At 36.7% G+C, this 19,644-nt stretch overlaps 2 protein-coding genes across 3 annotated transcripts in view; one reads left to right on the top strand and one right to left on the bottom strand.

Moving 5' to 3' along the window:
- LOC307166414 (integral membrane protein 2B-like) overlaps positions 1-8,939 on the top strand; it is a 53,909-nt gene extending 44,970 nt beyond the window's left edge. Inside the window, exons 4-11 of one of the 2 annotated variants that reach the window (XM_079884761.1) lie at positions 5,094-5,284; positions 5,396-5,493; positions 5,623-5,780; positions 6,601-6,790; positions 7,526-7,670; positions 7,749-7,827; positions 8,559-8,672; positions 8,767-8,939. In XM_079884761.1, coding sequence (XP_079740887.1) covers positions 5,094-5,284; positions 5,396-5,493; positions 5,623-5,780; positions 6,601-6,790; positions 7,526-7,670; positions 7,749-7,827; positions 8,559-8,672; positions 8,767-8,924 — 1,133 coding nt within the window. In that variant the 3' untranslated portion in view covers positions 8,925-8,939. Of the gene's footprint in view, positions 1-5,093; positions 5,285-5,395; positions 5,494-5,622; positions 5,781-6,600; positions 6,791-7,525; positions 7,671-7,748; positions 7,828-8,558; positions 8,673-8,758 lie in introns of both variants that reach the window. The other variant, XM_079884762.1, reaches the window with a different exon arrangement.
- A 15-nt stretch (positions 8,940-8,954) lies between these two features.
- tmem237b (transmembrane protein 237b) lies at positions 8,955-18,980 on the bottom strand. The gene is made up of 14 exons (XM_079884767.1): positions 18,838-18,980; positions 18,685-18,735; positions 16,870-16,901; positions 16,749-16,762; positions 16,481-16,552; positions 14,949-15,074; positions 14,718-14,811; positions 14,407-14,567; positions 12,647-12,773; positions 11,250-11,441; positions 11,056-11,129; positions 10,447-10,543; positions 10,245-10,366; positions 8,955-9,129 (listed from the first exon to the last, which is right to left on the bottom strand). The coding sequence occupies exons 1-14, from the start codon at positions 18,853-18,855 to the stop codon at positions 9,068-9,070; spliced, it is 1,242 nt and encodes a 413-aa protein (XP_079740893.1). The 5' UTR covers positions 18,856-18,980; the 3' UTR covers positions 8,955-9,067.
- Between the last annotated feature and the right edge of the window lie 664 nt (positions 18,981-19,644).

Below are 19,644 nucleotides of genomic sequence, written 5' to 3' on the forward strand. Positions count from 1 at the left end.
ACAGTACAGTTTGATCAAACCAAATAAAACATCAATAAACATCACACAAAATTAATTATTACAGTATTCTAAGCTTAAAACATTAGTTGGTTCACATCTTCCTCCAGATGTGTTGATCATCTCGTTGCCCCATGGACGTTCCATCTTCACCACTTGACGCTGTGCGTTGTCGTTGGTGTTGACGCAGGCGTTTGCGTTTCATTTGCTGAGGGCTGGTTGGTGTAGTTTAAGTCGAGATGCTTGGACGGAGGTGTCACTGCACCCCAGATGGGACCTTGTTTGTGGAGTGAACCATTTCCTGGCTGCTTTCACCTGTGAATGGAGATCTTAAGTATTTTTGTTAATTACAACATAATTTATCATGTCGCCAGACTCATCTGCTTGTCTGGCCGGTCGTCCTTTTTTGATGAGACCTGTAAAATTTCATGTTAAACAGTAACAAGACAATATTTTTATACATTTGGAACAGAATCAGTTCTGTTCGATGAGATCCATCATGACATCCTGTAAAAAGTAAAAAGTTAAATATGGGGTGGACAGGGCAAGCTTGCTTGCTCTCTGCCTTCCCAAAGTTATACGCTGCACAGGTGTGGCATTGTTTATTTCTGCCATAACAATAAACCCAGACCAGGATAGTTTGTCAAAATCATCCATGGTCGTTGTTTTGTTGGGCATATTTTAACCTATGGTTCATATTTTATAAATTTAGATACAGCTGTTTTGATTGACATAATTTATTTGTCTCTGAACACCATATTTCACACACTCACTTTCACACACTTTCACACACCCCTCTCTGGCCAGAGATTCATACATTCTTGTCTGCCATAGCAGTTTATGAACTGAATGGGGAACATATATTAGGAGTGGAATACCACTAAATCTGAACGGTAACAAAGTTCGACGACGACAAAAACTACTGAACGTAGACACACTGTGGCATTCCCCTTGCAACAGTGTCTGAACGTTAGGATATCAATTTTCATTTGTCTGATGTAGTCGCTATGTGATTGAGTTTACACAGTGGACGTAAACCTAGCTTTTCAAAAATCAAATAGATTAAACACTTTTAAATAGTAATCGTATAGACTTACAATTGCAGTTGAGAGAATCCGTTTTAATTTCTCAAATGCAATTTGTCATTCATTGCACAATTTCAATTTTCCAAACTTTTTGTTGTTGCTCATAAGCTATTTAAAAGAAGATTTGGAAATCTTCACACAATCTTTGAACAATTGACAAAAAGAAAATAACATTTATAACATTTATATCTCGTATCCATGATGATGACAGCATGTGATTTCAAAAGTTTAGAATTAGAAAACATTGTTTCTATTGAATCTAGAAAATTACCTTTAAATGAAATGGAGTGACCAATATTTTTGCTTTTCTAGTCATAATTTCTCTTTAGACTCCTTGTGGCCTATATTGTATTTTTCTTTTCCATAGAATTCTGCATTATCAATAACCTATGAATGCTTTTACATAACTCTTACTGCCATATCCAGCCTCAAATGTTAACTTCCGCTATTGAACTTCCTGCAGAAGGGCTGTTACTGACTGGTACCTACTGAAAGCAGACTCAAAGAGTTAGTTTAAACAGAGAAGAATATGAAGAAATATGAAGAATTGCTGAAACCAGTGGATAATCAAAAACAATCAAGTTAAACAATAACTAAATTTGAAACGGTCTCTGTAGTGATCATTGGAAATGCAGCACCTAGCCCACAAGGCTGATTGTCTTTCTGTGTGGATTGTCATTCAGTTGAACTTCAGGCTGATACATTGGATCGTCAGGCTGTGATGGCTCTCTCATCAGTCTGGCTTTTGATCCATCCTGCCACAAAATGTCATAATGCATGGCAAAATTGTCTTTAGGAAAGTCTCAAGTGAACTGTCACCTTTGCAGTGTCTCAGTCTCCCCATGCTGACCCCTCTCAGAAGTGTCAACTTCCTCTTTCAGGAGGGCGGCTGCAGGCCCCACTTCCTCTTTTATTTTTCTGCAGTCATCCCACTTTTCAAGGTAGCTGTCTGAAATCTTGAACACTCAGAGAACCGCAAAAATCAAATTAAACAGCTCAACTTCCAAAAGTCTCTTCTGGTTTACAACACAGCAATTCTTCAATTTATTAAAAAGCTTAGTCCTTCATTGCGGAAAAAAGCAAGCACTTCTTCTTTGCAAAGACGCAGGAAAAAGCAGGAAAACTTCTCTAATTATAACGCAGTGTATAATGTAAACAAAAGAATTCTTTCTTTTCTCTTTTATCAGAAACCAAAATAAAATGGCTCTAAGATGTCAGTTATGTGCTTGTTCAAATCACAAATCATTTTTAAAGTTGGTCACCCAATCTCATTCTCATACTATGCACAATGCACAAAAAATTATCTTAGTTAAACATAAACCATTGACTCTCAGAATCTCATAGATCAAAACCATTTTTTCACACTGTCTCCCAGGGATAACGGGATACAAATTCTAGACGCCTTCATATAGAAAGTTATAATATTTAAACACGTGCAGTTAATATCTTATTATTTATTCATCACTTTAAGTGATTTCCTAAATTCAAAAGCAGTGAATTGCTTAAATTCTATTGCTCAGTTCTATATATCTCATCTACTTTAATAAATCAAAGTCTAACTCATAAAAGTTTCTTCATGACTCAAAATTTCCTAATTATCACAGAATGCATATTCCTATTATTATGATTTATAATTTGAACAATTTCTTCATTGATTTCAAAATGTAAAAATTCATAAATCTCAGGATAAAAATATTGATCTATTTATCTTGTTTCCACATGGAATCTTTCTTTATCTTTATCTTTATCTTTAATTCAATCAAAATCAAAGTCTTTTCAAACTAAATTTCAAACAAAAAGCAAGTTCCATTACTACAGCATCTCAGGGTATTTTCCCCTCCTGGATCTGGTTTCCAGCATGACAAGTTGCTATTTGCAGAACAAAGTTTCATCAACAGCTTTCTAGGCGCACTCTCAAAAACAACAAATAAAATACTCAACATATACTAATTTGGTTGAATTTAACCATAATCATTCATTGCCCTTAATAGACAAGGTAAAAACATATCTTTTTTAATCACTTAAATCTTTTAGATGTGATTACCAGTTTTCTTCAAAATTTTACTTAACAGAAAAGCCAAAATTTAATTAAACCTTTTAATTAATTTAGAAACATTTTAAAGGAAAAATGTCAAGTCTGTTTGTCCTACCTTAATACTTTAGGTCCTTTTAGCCCGACTGGAATGGTCCCTCTGTCGAACAGGGTTCTGCAGTCTGGCAGAGTGAAGACAACGTGGTTCCTCGCTCCCTGTCCATCCGACAGAGGGAGAATTCCGAGGACTCCTGGATTTCTGGCTCGCCAAAATGTCGTGGATTTTTCCCTAAACCTAACTATCTGGGGCGTCTGCACTCGACACCTGCCTTAATATCCGGGGCGTCTACACTCGACACCTGCCTTAATATCCGGGGCGTCTACACTCGACACCTGCCTTAATATCTCTGGCGTCTACACTCGACACCAATACCTTAAACTCTAGCTTTTGCATCTTCAGTCGACAACTGGCCGAGTTTCTAACTAACTTGCTTCCCTAAACTAGCTTCCTGCGCAGGAATAAATTGACAAACAGACCTGCAAATATCCTTTAAATGCTTTAATCACGGCCAGGAGATCTTCCCGAGCAGTTCTCAGGGAATCTCTCCCAAGAAGCAAGGCCGGAGGATCTCAGACAAATTCCATTGAGAATCCCACCGAAAAATACATATACAACAGTTTTTATAGAATCAGGGTATGGCATAAATTTCATGCTGCATTACATAATTTCCCCACTATTTGATTGGTTCTTCATATGCAAACCCCTCTGTTACTAGGTAAAGCAAACTCTGATCTTGTGATTACTTATCACAAGGTTTTAATGATGACTTCATTTGTTCTAACAGACTGTCTAGTTTAACTTCCCAAAACTATGTTATTTTTACCCATAGACACTACTCAAAGTCACAAGTTTTTCCCCAAAGAGTTTTGACACATTAAAAGCATATGAATGTTATTCCTGCAAGAAAAACAAATGTTAGTTGATTAATTAACGTTGATCAATTAAAATTCATTCACACAAGTTATGTTTATAATCTTACAAAAAATGGCTGGTGAAAATTCAGCTTTGGCTTAGCAGAAATAAACTGTATTTTAAAATGTTTTAAAATAAAAGTTATTTTAAGTTGTAATAATTCATAATATTAATGTTTTTGTTGTTGTCTTACTGTATTTTTGATCAAATAAATGCAGCCTTGGTGAGTGTGATCAAATTCTTTCAGGAAAAAAAACTTAATTATTCCAAATATTTGACCAGTAGTAAATCAATTTGTGTAGTCATACTAGTTTTTATAGTTACAATTAATTTGACCGCTATGGCAAAAAAAATAAGGTTTAAATGGGCAAACGCTTTAGAGTCTATAACTGGATCATTATTGCAGTGATCATTATGTTTTTAGCATGTAATACGTTTGGGAACAGTTATTTTAACCCTAATTGATGGAGTGTGTAGCTTTTCATTTCTTAAACAACCATGAAGACGCACACATCATGGCCATATTCCTGGATGACAATGTCAAGATTCATCAGGAAGAATGAAAGAATGCTTGGGAGGAGCATGAAGAATCATTTTCACACATGAATTGGCAGCGCTGAGTAAAGACCTTAAATTCATTGAAAGTCTTTGGGATGTGTTGGAGGAGACTTTACAGAGTGCTGGACTCTTGCATTGTCAACACAAGATCTTGACCAAAAATTGATGCATCTCTTGATGGAAATATCATCACATTTATTTCCGTTTAACATTCTACAGAACGTAGTAATCACTGCAATAATGATCCAATCATATGCTCTTAAGCATTTGCCTATTTAAATCCAAACAGCGACTTCTTTGTTTCTTTTTTGGTCGGGCAGTGTGTAAGTCTATATATAAGCAATATATAATCTAGTTACCACTGTAACTGTATGATGACTTTGTTATTGTGTGCAAAAAGTCTAATTACATTGAAGTGTTTTTTTCTTTTTTTCCCCATTTATTCCAGTAACCCTGCAGTGCACGAGGGATGGGCAGTTTGTATTGGTCGTAGCTCAAGATGCCACCCTTCCACACATCAGTTTAGACTCCATCCACATGCTGGAGAACGACCCCAGTGGCCATTGCGCGCCTGTCGGCAGTACTGCCACCTTTGCCATCTATCAGTTTGCTGTTAGCTCCTGTGGCACCAGAATGAAGGTGGGTGTAAACGGAGGGAGAGCCCGAGTATGTTATTAATCATGGGTGGGGGAGTCATTGTTTTAGTTCACCCTATGGTCACTGTTATCTGTCCTATTTTATTTCCTTCAGGAAGAAAGCGGTTTTGTTATTTATGAAAACATAATGTCATCTGCGTATGAAGTGGGCATTGGACCTCGTGGATCAATTACGAGAGACAGTGCTTATGAGTGAGGAGGGCTCGTCTCGTCTCGTCTCGTGCACTTTTGGAATTCACCTTGGTGGTCTGTTTTTGTGTTCAACGTTTTGGTAAGAAAATCCGTGGAAAGGGCCCTCAGTATTCCCTGTCTGTCTTGAAGGCTGGAGTTCCAGTGCAGGTATTCGGGAACATCAGTTGAGGCTCTGGTGGCGGAAGTGAATACGATTCCTCCTCCTCCCCCTGTCTCTCAGCTTGGGCCACTCAGAGTGGAGCTCAGGCTCGCCCAGGGACAGTGCACCGCTAAAGGATGCTCTGATGGTAAGCAGAATCCTGAAACGAACTATTTGACATCATAACCAATATGAGTCAGGTTTTTCAAATGTGGCTTACTTTGCAAAATATGATATGCACTGAAATAAAATCATGAAACTCATCCAGTTTATCAAATCATCCTGAAATGTTCCTTGTCACACAAAAAATCTGGAATTATTTCTCCAAAGTTATAGAAATTAAAGAATAAAGACATGATACAAAAATAACTGCAATATACACCATCATTCAAAAGTATGGGTTTGGTAAGATTTGTTTTTGAAAGAGGGATCTAATGTTCATCAAGGCTGCATTCATTTGATAAATACAGTAAATCTATAATTGTGAAATTATTCTAATTTAAAATAACTTTTCTATTTTAATATACAGTAGTCAACATTTGAAATGTATCAACCTTTCATCAAAGTTGTACATGAATTTTGAATAATCTTGTCTTAGGACAACATTGAACTTTTTTTTGATCCACTTCAAATGTTGACTACTGTATATTAAAATGTAATGTATTCCTGTGATGACAAAGCTGAATTTTCAGCATCATTAATCCACTCTTCAGTGTCACATGATCCTTCAGAAATCATTCAAATATGCTGCTCAAGAATAATTTTTGATAATCATCTATGTTGAAAATCATCATTCTGCTTGACATTTTTGTGGAAACGGTGATGCTTTTCCCCCAGTATTTTTTACTTTTTCTGTATTGAATACCAGTAATATGACCATCATTAATACCAGGTCTATATCAAATTACTATCATTGTAGAAGAGTGAGATGCAGTTAATTAATTCAGTAATCTCCTTATGCATTTAAGAGGATATGTACACTTCATACTACTCTGAGGAGGACTATCCTGTTACAAAAGTGTTGAGAGAACCTGTATATGTGGAGGTGCGGATTCTAGATAGGACGGATCCGAATGTTATCCTGGTCCTGGACCACTGCTGGGCCACTTCTACTCCTGAACCCCTGAGCCTGCCTCAGTGGGACCTAGTGCTTAAAGGGTAAGCCTGAATTCTTTCATAACTTCTCTAATTTATCATCTAAATAAGTTTAGGAAATGTGCATTTAGTGCAATGTGTTAACTTCAAAGCTTACTATATACCTCAATGCCAAAGAACTTAATCACTACAGAGAAAGTCTAATGAGGGGAGAAGTGCCACTCAATAAACTTCCGGTTGCAGTTCCACTCTTGTTCCATATGAGGGCGCTCACATGACGAGTGCAGAATGAATGGAGGTCTATGGAGCTATACCGCTCAAAATCCACTTTTCTTAGGATATAATTTTTTGTCTAGTAATTTGAATGTTGTTTTCGAAAGGGGATGCAAAGAAATTACACATTGCTTGGTGTTAGATTTTTTAGAGTCACTTATTTGCTTTAAAAAGTCTTTCAAAATGTCAATTAGCAGAATGCTAGCGTGTTGTGGGCAACAACAACTCAACCTGTAAGAAATCGAAAAGAAATAAGTACTTGTTCATTCAACTTTCGATCTATAACCCATGTTGAACTTGCAAAACCTACAATCAAATCTGAGATTTATCAACGGCAATCGGGTGAGGGAGACAAATTTAGCCGTCTAGCCCCATTGACTCCCATTCATTTTGCACTCATGGCGAGCGCCCCCAGTGGAACTCTGATTGGAACTACAATCAATAGGGCGTTGGAGTGAACAGGCTTTCCGTAGAGGGGCTTTGATCACTATTTGAAGTGTACATTTTTCTAATTACTCTTCATAGCTGTCCATATAAGGATGACCATTATCTGACCACTCCGCTTCCTGTTGGACCCTCAGGGCTGCAGTACCCATCTCATTACAAACGCTTTGTGGTGAAGATGTTCACCTTTGTAGATCAGTCCTCTTTTGTGCCTTTACAGGAAAGGGTATGTATCCTCTTGCCCACCACATGTTGTTCTCTTAGCTCCTACTTATGTTCTTGTCCTCTGCCCTCTCTTCAACAGATTTTCATTCACTGCACTACGTCTGTTTGCCACAGTTCCGCCACTGAGCCATGTGAGCCCAGCTGTGATAGCAGGAAAAGTGAGTGTGTGCATGTGTAAATAGAGGTTGCAGGTCCTGTACATGCAACTGCAAGCAATCGCATTATTACCACATGGCACAAGCTGATTGGCCTCTGCTGATCCTGCAGCCAATGAGATTGCTTGCTCAACATTTAAATAGTATGGTTCAATGTTTGCTGTAAATTAGTCCTGCAGTGTGCTATCAGAGATCCTCTAAAAACCCTCCACCTGCCTAGATCTGCTACGGGATTTATGAACGTCTATTTATGCAGCAGCGTATCTTACATGCTCACAGTGTATCTGTTAAGAGTAGCGTAGCAGATCTAGTCCGCCAAGACCAAATACATTAACATTGCCATATTTAATAACATACTAAAACTATTCCGAGAGTTGTCATGATTGAATATAAATGTATAGTAAAGCTATATGGAATATTCTAAATGTTGTGGTGTATAATACTATAAATGTATAGAATGTAACAGCAAGACAAGTGGGTATAGCTACATTGGAGATTCTAGATGCTGTGGTCTATTATTATATAATTTTATGTGCATTATATGATAATATTAAATGTTACAGCAGGACACAGTACAGCTACATGGAAGATTCTAGATGTTGTGGTGTAGTATTATAATACAAAAATAATGATAAAATGTATATAAGCTTATGTTATAGCAAGACAAGTGAGAACAGCTACATAGATTCTAGACAATGTGTAATTTTTATTCATTTTTTTCCCCTGACCTTTAGGAAGGGCTGTTTCAGAAGACTTAAAGGATTCTAAGGAAAAGGTTGTAGTTTCGAGTGGGGAAGTCATAATTGTATCCCATTTGCCGGTTTCTGACAATCTTGTGTCTAAAGAAGGTATGAAAGCACTGTGATCTTTAACATTCATACAGTAAACAACCAATCCAAACTAGCTTCTACCTGGAAGTGTTTACCTCTTCTAGTCCCGCAGATATTGGATTATGGATTATGGGCGGCAGGAGCTCTCACAGTGTTTGGTGTCTGTGGGCTTGTGATGGCTGTTATAATACAGCGGACCAGACCTCGTCCTCAGCCTGCTCCAGTGTGATGTTAATAAAACAACTAAATAATCTGGCCTCTTTTTTGTGATCACTTATATCGATCAGACAGAGAATGTTTATCTAGCATTTATTTTTTTTATTGCTGAGACTTTACAATGGGCAAGCATTTATAATATATATACAATGACCATGTATCAAAATATAGTAGGAAAAAAAACTAGTTCAGGTGCCTTATGCAGTGATGTCCTTCTCTTCTGCTTTTGGATATTCCATTTCCATCGACATTATAAAATCTACAAGGGAAACCAACATGCATATGTGTATTTACATATAAAATTTTAGAATTTCAGTTTAGAACACACCAGGTTATATTCAGAATGCATTCTATTTTTTTCCAAAATTTACAATCTATAAACTACTGTTCAAACGTAGATTGAGATTGAGAGTAATGGGTGTTGAGAAATCAGATTTGCAATCACGGGAATAAATAACATTTTAAACATTTTACGTTTTAATAATATTACTGTTTTTTACTGTGAAAAAGCAGTGTTTACTGTTTCTTCAAATAAATGCAGCATTGGTGAGCAAAGAAGACTTAAAAAAAAAAAAAAAAAATGCTGCATTTATTTGAAGATCCAGTAAAAACAGATTTCCTTAAAATGTCTAATCAATGTATTCTATTTTACTATATGTAATTTATTCCTGTGATGTAAAGCTGTATTTTCAGCATCATTACTCCAGTGTCACATGATTTTTCAGAAATCATTCTAATATGCTGATTTCATGAATGGAAATTTCAAAAGAGCAGCCTTTATTTGAAAAATCTTTTGTAACATAAAATGTCTTTACTGTTACATTTGATAATTTAATGAATCTTTGCTGAAAAAAAAGTTTCTTTAAAAAAAAAAATGGTTACACTTTATTTTAAGGTGACAGTTACATTGTACTTAATAAAATTAGTATTGAGTAATATTAACTACATATAATATCATTACTTACTATAAGAGTTAGTGTTTGGTTTAAGGTTAGTTACTTGTAATTATGCATAATTTACTATAGTAAGTACAAGTAATGTGTAACGGTCACCTTAAAATAAAGAGTCACCAAAAAATCTTACTAATTCCAAATGCTTGAATGGAAGTTCATTATTTGATCAGACTAGAAAGCTTTTTTTGAATATAGTTATTTTTATTCTGAAATAACTGCCGCTAAATTAAATGTATTACTTGACATGGTTCCGTGATGACACGGTATCATAGAAATGTTAACCGTTGCATAATGTGCTCTGTTTTACATGCATTTTTTTTTAAAAACCATATCCAGTACAGTACACTAGTATTAAACTCCAAACATAGCCACAGTTGAGCAGAAGACTGCTCTCTGAACTTCATCATCCTGTAGCATTTACCTTCTGTGTGGTCGATATCTGGACTTGTTGACATCAGAACCCAGGCCAGCCCGACCAGCAAAGTGACCACCAGATTGACTATGATCCAGGGATAAAGAAAGCTGTGCTCTGAGCCCGGCTGCCTGAAAGGAGACACAACAACCGCTTCACTTTTAATACTGTAAGGCATTTACCCAGCATGCTCTAATGCGATGGATCTTACCAGAGTGTTACATTATCGCTGGAGTACTGATTATAGAGATTGATACGGTCACTCGTCATCTGCTGGCTTAACGATAAAACGAGCGCAGAAAAGTAAACTGAAAAAGAAAAGGAATTCATTAAAACATTGCTGTTTACATGTATGGCTACAGACATTAGTCAAGGTAGATGCCATATTGAAACACGGATTAAAACAAGGCTGTGAGGGATGTAACTTTCAAAACTCTATAGAATTTTTGGTAACACTGGACTATGTCCTTACCATAGTAATAACTGTAAATGATACATAATTACATGCAACTAACCCTCAACCAAATCCTAATCCTACCCTAACCCTATAGTAAGTACATGTAGTTGCTTAATATCACTCAGTATTTGAATAATTACACTGTAACAATGACACCTTAAAATAAAGTGTAACCGATTTTTTTTCAATAAGACATTTTGTCACCTGAACAATTGGTATGTTGTTAATACATTGAACACTCTGTATTCTAACCCTCACAGCCTCATTTACATTCCTGGCAAAAAAATAAACATGGTGCTACCCTGACTAAGGTCCATTGCATGAGTACATGAGGAAAAATACAGAAGGAAATGCTGAACTCACAGAAGGAGGCAAGCGCCACAGGACTCAGGGTTAGCAAACTCCGCATGGCCGCAGAGGCTTTGGCCAGATTTAACCTATTAGGAGAGGAAACAAACACATTGGTTAATCTCAAGGGCTCTGAAAGCTATAAACACTTGTGACTACAGTGTAACTGTACTTTTGTTGAATGGTCGTGGTTAGGTTTGGTGATTCACCTGTCAAAGGCAGAGACGGTGCTGAGAGCCAGCAGCAGGTAGAGCAGGGACTGTGCGGGGTAGGCCAGGGTATGATACTGCTGCAGGAGGTTGGAGAGAGTGCTCAACTGTTCCCCAGCCAACACATAGACCACAATGATATTCCACACAGCATAACCAGCCAGAAAGCCATGAGAAAACAGGCCAATCACTCTGTGTAGTAGGAACAGTCACGCTTTAGAAAATAGTCTTTCCATAGATAGACCATCCAAAAGTTTGGGGTCAGTGAAAATCTTCTTCTTCTTTTTTTTCAGCAAGAATGCATTCAATTGATCAAAAGTGATAGTAAAGACCTTTATGATGTTAAAAAAAGATTTATATTTCAAATAGAATCCTGGGAAAAAAGTAGCACGGTTTAAAACAACTTTTAACCAATTTATTTTTGTGATAATACAAAATGTTTTTTGAGCATCAAATCAGCATATTATAATGATTTCAACAGGATTAAAATGCATAATTCTGTATATTAGTCATTCTTTTCCAACCAGACCATATATTTTAACAAAATAGCATGCAATTAATTTAAGAAATTTTGATATTGCTTCCACCCTCTAATGCTACATTCCATTTTTGAGTGATTAAAGTGCCCATATTATGCTTTTTTAAAAGGTTCCTAATTTTGTTTTGCAGAACTACTACAACAGGTTTACATGCATCCAAAGTCAAAAATCACTTTAGTTTTCTCATAATATACACTGCACATCACCTCTTTTCTCACAGTGTCTGAAACAGTTTGATAAAGGATTCGGTCTCTCTAAACCTCTCCTTTCCAAGGCCCAGTCTGTTGTGATTGTTCTACCGCTTAAAGTGCGTGTTGGAAACTAAATGATCATTACCATATCTGAATTTCAGCTCCAGAGGCTTCCTCGGCACTTGTTTACACAGTGATACGAACAGTAAAGATGGCGTCGATTTTACCATATCAATTCAAGCCCGAGTCCCCATCCTTTGGAAGTGCATGCAAAGTGGATTTTTCTTTCGCAGCGCAGTGTTTGAGGGTCAAAGTAGACATTGGTCACGTGCAGCCAATAAAGACCATAGTCTGGCATAATGCAAATTTGTTACAAACCTACATGGATTCAATCAGGAAGTAAGACTGGAATTACTGACGACTCGTTTCAGGCAGTTCAGAATTGGTGGGGAGACAACTCCATTTTTCGTGCACTTTGATCTTTGAAACTTTGCAGACCTTTTACAGTCACAAACCACTATATTACATATGACATGAAGGTAATATCCAAAAAAGCATAATAGGGGCACTTTAAAAAAAACTTGTTTTACTCAAAAAGGCACTTCAGGCCAAATCAATTGCGCCAATCTGAAAGAATTAATAACATGTCGTTTAATGGAAAGGACACCTGAAGCCACTGTGTACTCTCAAGGAGACATCTCTAGTGGTCCACATTGAACGGATGTCCATAAAGCTTTGCTCCATCGGGACACTGGGCTTCCACTGGTCCACTCTCTCAGCTGCTTGAAAACGACCTGTGACCAAAGAAACATGCTCACTACTTACACTTGACCTTCATTTCTTGCATGCAAACAATTTCAACTTACAAATAAGTAAAAGTTTAGAGGCCTTATTTTAACGATCTGAAACGCAAGTATCAAACGTGAAACGCAAGTCACTTTGTGGGCGGATCTGTTGCTATTATACCGGCGGGATAAATTACTCTTGCACCTGACGCAAATCTAAAATGGGTTGGTCTGAAGTAGCTTCATTATTCATAGGTGTGGTTTGGGCGTAACGTGAAATAAACCAATCAGAGCGTCATCTCACATTCACTTTAAGAGCAGGCGCGCTTGTTCCATGGCGGATTGCTATTATAACGGCGGATTTGCCAGGCGCACGCCAGGAGCGGTTCACAGCCGAGGAGACCGACGTTCTCGTCAGGGCCGGAAAAGACAGAGAAGTGACATTGTATGGGGATGGGAGAAACCCACCCAAATAAGCTTTGGTTAAACAGGCGTATAATAATTTGGGTAAATGTGTAAGCTAAATCTATGCCTGTTTTTTCACATCTTCATGGACACCACAATGATTTCCCTCGTGTGGAATATTTTTCCTTGTGATTGTGTATGGTTTGCAAAAATGTCAACTACTGCGTCTGTGTAGATGAGAGAAGCAAAGTGTATGCACATTGTGCACACTCTACATTATGGCCAAGCATGCGCCCTTAAAATAGCATCTGAACGCGCCACTGACTTTAGACTAGGTTTTTCCTGGTCTGTAGCGGAATTGTTTTCTGGAACTGCAAAATAGCACCAGGGAACGTTTGCGCCAGAACACGCCTCCTCTTTTCGCTAAACCGCACCCAGGAGCGCAAGTTGATTCCCTAATTTAGTGACGTGCGTCTGTGGAGGGAAAAGTCCGCTGTGCGTTGGCTGCAAAATAGGAATGATACATGCGTCGGTGTACAAAGTCAATTGCGCTGGGTGCAAGATAGGGCCCAATATGTAAAATGTTGCAACTTATGAACTTGCAAACAGTCTTAAAGGGATAGTTCACCCAAAAATTTGAATTCTACAATTAATTACTCACCCTCATGTCGTTCCAAACCTTTAAGACTTTCGTTCATCTTCTGAACACAAATGAAGATCTTTTTTATAAAATCAGAGAGCTTTCTGTCCTCCATAGACAAATACGTAACTACAACTTTGACTCTTCAAAAAGTTCATAAAGAGATTGTAAAACTAATCCATATGAATTGAGCGATTTAGTCCCAATTTTCTACAGAGACTCGATCGCTTTATATGATGAACAGATTTAATTTAGGCTTTTAATTTAGGCTTTATTCACATATAAACATCAACATAAACAGAAGCTCAAGCATGTTTGGTTGACATGAGAGAACTAATGAGGTTCATTCTCGTGTTACGCAGCACGTTTGAGCTTCCACAAGAACCAATGAGGTTTGTTCTCGCACATCAATTCATATGGATTAGTTTTAAGATCTCTTTATGATCTTTTTGTCAAAGTGGTAGTTGCGTATCTGTCAATGGAGGGACAGAAAGCTCTCGGATTTCATAAAAAAATCTTGTAATTAATGACAGAATATACATTTTTGGGTGAACCTTTAAAAACCTGCACCATATACACAATGTGCTTGAAACTTACGGCTCTTCTCCACAAACACCTTCCCCACAGGCTGACTCTGCCCTTGAGGAGCGGTGAACAAGGCATGCTGGGGAACTGGCGCCTGGGGATCTGTGATGATATCATCATCCTCTATGTCCAGTTCATTGTTGGACTGCGTTTCTGTTACTTTAGGTTTCACTCTGAAGAAAGAAAGAAATATAATTGTTAATTCAATGGCAAATTAAATCCAAAAAGTTGTCATAAAAAAAAATCAAACATATCAGTGGTGCATATCTGGATCCTTCTTAATTTTCAATAATCAAACAGTTTAAGGCAAGAAAATGACTTACTTCCTCTTTTTTGGTCTGCGTGTCACCTCTTCGTCAGTGTTCTGATCCACCATATCTCCATTTGACACCAGGTCTGTCTGATCTCCCTCCACATCTGATCAATCAGAGCAAATCAGCATTATTGTGTTGTTATTATTATTATTGTCTATGTAAATAAAATCACGCCTATACAGATATCAGATCAGTTGAATTGAACAGGACATGCAAAATGCGAATGAACAGTGTTTTTACCAATGGCTTGTGCTTTCTTCTTCTTTTTCCTCCTTTGTGGCGGATTATCCAGAGGCTCCGGGGTCAAAGGTTCCTGACATTCGGATTGTCTGCGACTGGTAAGTCCTCCCATTTCCATTCCAACATCTACAAAGGTCAAGGGTAAAACACACTTATCATAAGTGCAACACCATGCTTTTACAGGTAATACCCAGCAGTCAAGTTTAGCTGGTTTGCAATATCTAGTAGCCCATGTTAGAAGATGTTGTAACTACAACATCATCTTCCAAAAATGCATCTTTCTCCATTGACAGCCATTCAAAAGTAAATATGTATTGTGTATACATAAAGTAGGCAAAACAATTCTAATTTGCTGATTTATAGAAGTTGCAATAATGTTTTCTTCCCTATTGTGATGTATATCGGAGTAAAACGGCTTCTCGAACCAGAAAAAAATGTAGGACAGGACTTGATTTTGTCTATTGGGAAATGATTGGCTCGTTGGATGGTTGTGGTTTGCTATTGGTCCATCTCATGTGAGTGACAGGTTGTCCCGCCCTCACGCCAGTAAACACATCATCAGAGAAGAGATTTCGCTGCAAGTGGGAGGGGAAGTTGTTGGCACATGGATTTTAAAAAATTACATACTGCAATATCCCATAAAAAAAAAAAAAAAAAAAATTGTCTATTTTGATTTCATGGTGACTTTAAATTTTAGAGCATCCACTTTTGTGACAACATGCCCCAAATGGGACCCTGCCATTAAATATCATTTTAAAGACTAAAATAAAATAAAATATAAATAATTATGAAGCACAAAACAATTTATGAAACAACAAAAATCTAAAAGATAACATACAAAAATATTAAACCATTTTATGTTGCCAAAAGAAATTGTAATTAAATTTAGTTCACCCAAAAAAAAAGAAAATTCTGTCATTAATTACTCACCCTCATGTCGTTCCAAACCTGTCAGACTTTCGTTCATCTTCAGAACACAAAAAAATAAATTTTTATGAAATCTGAGAGCTTTCTGTCCCTCCATTGACTGCTATGCAAATACCACTTTAAAGACCCAGAAAGGTAGTAAAGACATCATTAAAGTAAACCATTTGACTCCAGTGGTTAATCCTCAGTTTCGTTCAACCTTTCTGGGGCTTGAAAGTTGTAGTTGTTTAGCTGTCTATGGAGGGACAGAAAGCTCTCAGATTTCATCAAAAAGATCTTCATTTGTGTTCAGAAAATGACAAGTCTTACAGGTTTAGGCAAAATTTTCATTTTTGGGTGAACTAACCCTTTAAAATAAATAATTGTATATAATAAACATATTATTTATAAAAGACATTTACTGTCTTCATTTGTTACCCCAAAAAAAAAAAAAAAAAGTGGTTTGAAGGATATGACACAAGTATCCTAATTTATGATAGTTAAAAACCTGTGTTTAAAACCAATATACAATATACAGTAATATATAGTTTATTATACATACTTTACTGTGTGACAACTAGCCCCACTCTCTCCCATCATGTGTGCTGTTTATCACCTAAACTCACCGTCAGGTTCGTCCACACTCTCTGCGTCTCTCTTGACCTTCTTTTTCCTACTCTTTGGAGCAGGCATTTCCTCTGTGTGGAACAACAGAAGAGCTTCATTATATAATGAATATAATGTTACATTATAATGTTACATTTTAAGTTTAAACTTAAAGGCAATCAAACAGACACATCATAGCCCTTTAAACACTATCACCTACACAAATGCCAGAATATGATTTTTAGACACTTATTGCAAAGTAAAAAAAATGTAAAGAGAAACACTCACCTGCTGTGTCTTGACTGTGTTTAAAGGCATAATGAAGGAAGAGGAAGGAAATAAGAGACTCAGCGTGTGATTTTCCTTTATAAATTACAATGTAAACATCTAATCTGCTAGGTGATCTTACCTTGGCATAGATGGCAGTGCTCGTGGTCCCCGCTAAAATGTTAAAAGGTAATATTTGGTTAGCAAAAAACAGTTCCAATCAAACTCGAGCATCAGATGCTAAACCTGTCGAGGGCTTTCTACATTTGCGTATTTTGTCTAATGAAGCTTACCACTGTCTTTTTCGCCATTCCACTCAAGAGTACAGGGAGAACATAAGGGAAGAAATGGACATTTGCGCATGTACAAACAAACATCTCGGCACACTTAAAGCAAGGATTAATGCGTGTCTAAATCTGAGAAGAGCATCTGCCAAGCAGCAGGATTATGTAAGGAAGGATCAAACGGTGTTACTCAACCTTCTGACATAAACACACACCAGGGTTACTGAAGTTAACTAAAACATTTGTTACTTACTTCATTATCAACACTGATAATAATAATAAATGTGTCTTGAGCTCCAAATCAGCATATTAGAACGATTTCTGAAGGATCATGTAACACTGAAAACTGGAGTAATGATGCTGAAAATTCAGCTTTACCATCATAGGAACAAATTGCCAGTGTTGGGGGTAACTCATTACAAGTAACTTGAGCTACGTAATCAGATTATTTTTTCAAGTAACTAGTAAATTAATGCATTACTTTTAAAATTTACAACAAATTATCTGAGTTACTTTTTCAAATAAGTAACGCAAGTTACTTTGTTTTCCGATTTATTGACTGACAGCTCTCTTGTCCCCATGTTAAGACAAATCGAAGTGCTGAGGCGTTGTGTGTAAACATGATGGTTATTGTAGTTCTAGACTAAATGTGAGCATTTACTCATCTCACTTGCACAAAAAAAAAAGATTCAATATTCCTCAAAATGAATAAAATCAGAAATCAGAATACTAACCAATGTACTTGCTTCTGACCTTCGAGGATTGAGTTAAACCATAAGCAAAAATGACTATAGATTTTTTTTTTTTTTTTATTGGTAAAGTAAGTGTTAAACTTGTTTTCTCCTCCATCCTATTCTTCCGTCATCCAGAACGACAGATGCTGGAAATGTTTGTCTGAGCTGTGCCCTCTACTGTACATGCATGAATTTGCATTTCCTTCAGCCTGAGGCTTATTATTTCACTTTTGGTGTGAAAGGGTCTTTACATTTGCCCCAAAATATTACTTTTTTGTTATAAAAAAACCCAAGCCCAGATGAAAAAAAGTAGCGCAAAAGTAACGTAACGCAGTACTTTTCCAAAAACGCAATATTGTAATGTATTAATTTTCAAAGTAACTTTCACCAACACTACAAATTAGATTTAAAATATGTTAAAATACATAACAGTTATTTTAACCCTTTGGTGCTCTTTGGTCACTTTTGACCAAAAATATTTTACATCATCGGAATAGTGACGAAACTTGCGACCGGTTTCACAGACAAGGCTTAAGTCTAGTCTCAGACTAAAATGCATGTTTGAGCTGTTTTAACTGAAAACAACTTGCACTGACATATCTTAAAATATGTCAGTGCCATTGTTTTGTCTCAAGATGCACACCAGTAAAATGGTGTAAAAAAATGACTGCCATAGTGCAGAAAAAAGCAATAATAAAAATATATATGTATTTTAATAAAAATGTATTTATGGGGGGGGGGGGGGGGGGTATTTATTTGGTATTACTTTAGTCAAGACTGTCTTAAACAACACAATTGAACAGAGATAAACAGATTGTAGTGGAGCCCGGAAAGCCCAGTTCTCTACATTTACAACCCTCCAGGGAGAGCAAAAGCCTGATGAACACAGCTCAAAGAAACATAAACACATTTGAAATGTCATGAATATCCCAGACCTACCCTCTGTCCTTGAGGAATTGGAGGAAGATCTCTTCTCCTTGTGCTGGGAACCTACGTACAATAATATATTTAATTCAGGTCTGTGAGCAACTGCTTGCCAAAAAAAAACTACTGTCCAGAACACGAGGCTTCTCATTCAGGCAAGTAACAAACCTTTGCTTCCGTATCCATTCTTTGAAGTTGAATAATATAAGCTTTATCGATTTAATTGATGAGTAAAAATTATCTTTGAATGTACATGTCGTTTGTGATCTGAGATTTTGTTGTGCACGCTGACTATTGTTGATGTTGGAGACGAGTGGGCGTGTCTCACTTTCCTGACGTATTGTCTGTACTAGAGGCGCGCAACAATTCAGACCGTAATTATACGTATATAAGGGCAGATGCTGTTACTCACTGTCAGGTAGCAAGTCACACACTGCAATGTACACAATAGAAACAGAAAACAAGACACTTTTAAGGTTTTTCTCGTATTATTCATATTTACAATTATTTTAATGAAATTCCCTTAGAGCATGTAAATAATCATGTAGGCTAACTTCTGTGTAATGCAGATGACTATATTGTTTTCTGTTTAAAATAAATAAAAAGGTTGCAAAATAAAGAATTTAGAACTAAATTAAATTAGCAAAACCTTCAATTAACAAAATACTAATTTACAAGTCACTAATTTTCTTTAATGGAAAGCCTTAAAGGGACAGACCCAAAAAAGTAAAATTCTATGATACACCCTCATGTCATTCCAAAACTGTATGACTTTATTTCTTCAGCGGTACATATAAATACGCAGAAAAAAGAAATGCATACAGGTTTGAAACAACTTGAGGGTGAGTAAATGATGACATAATTTTCATTTTTGGGTGAACTATCCTTTTAAATGGCGCGCATAATATTAAAATAGTTTGATTAATGATTTTCAAGTCTTCAAATTTCAGATGAAAATGCCAGTGGTCCCATAAA

Source organism: Squalius cephalus (assembly GCF_949319135.1).
Source record: "Squalius cephalus genome assembly, chromosome: 10".
Taxonomy (NCBI): domain Eukaryota; kingdom Metazoa; phylum Chordata; class Actinopteri; order Cypriniformes; family Leuciscidae; genus Squalius; species Squalius cephalus.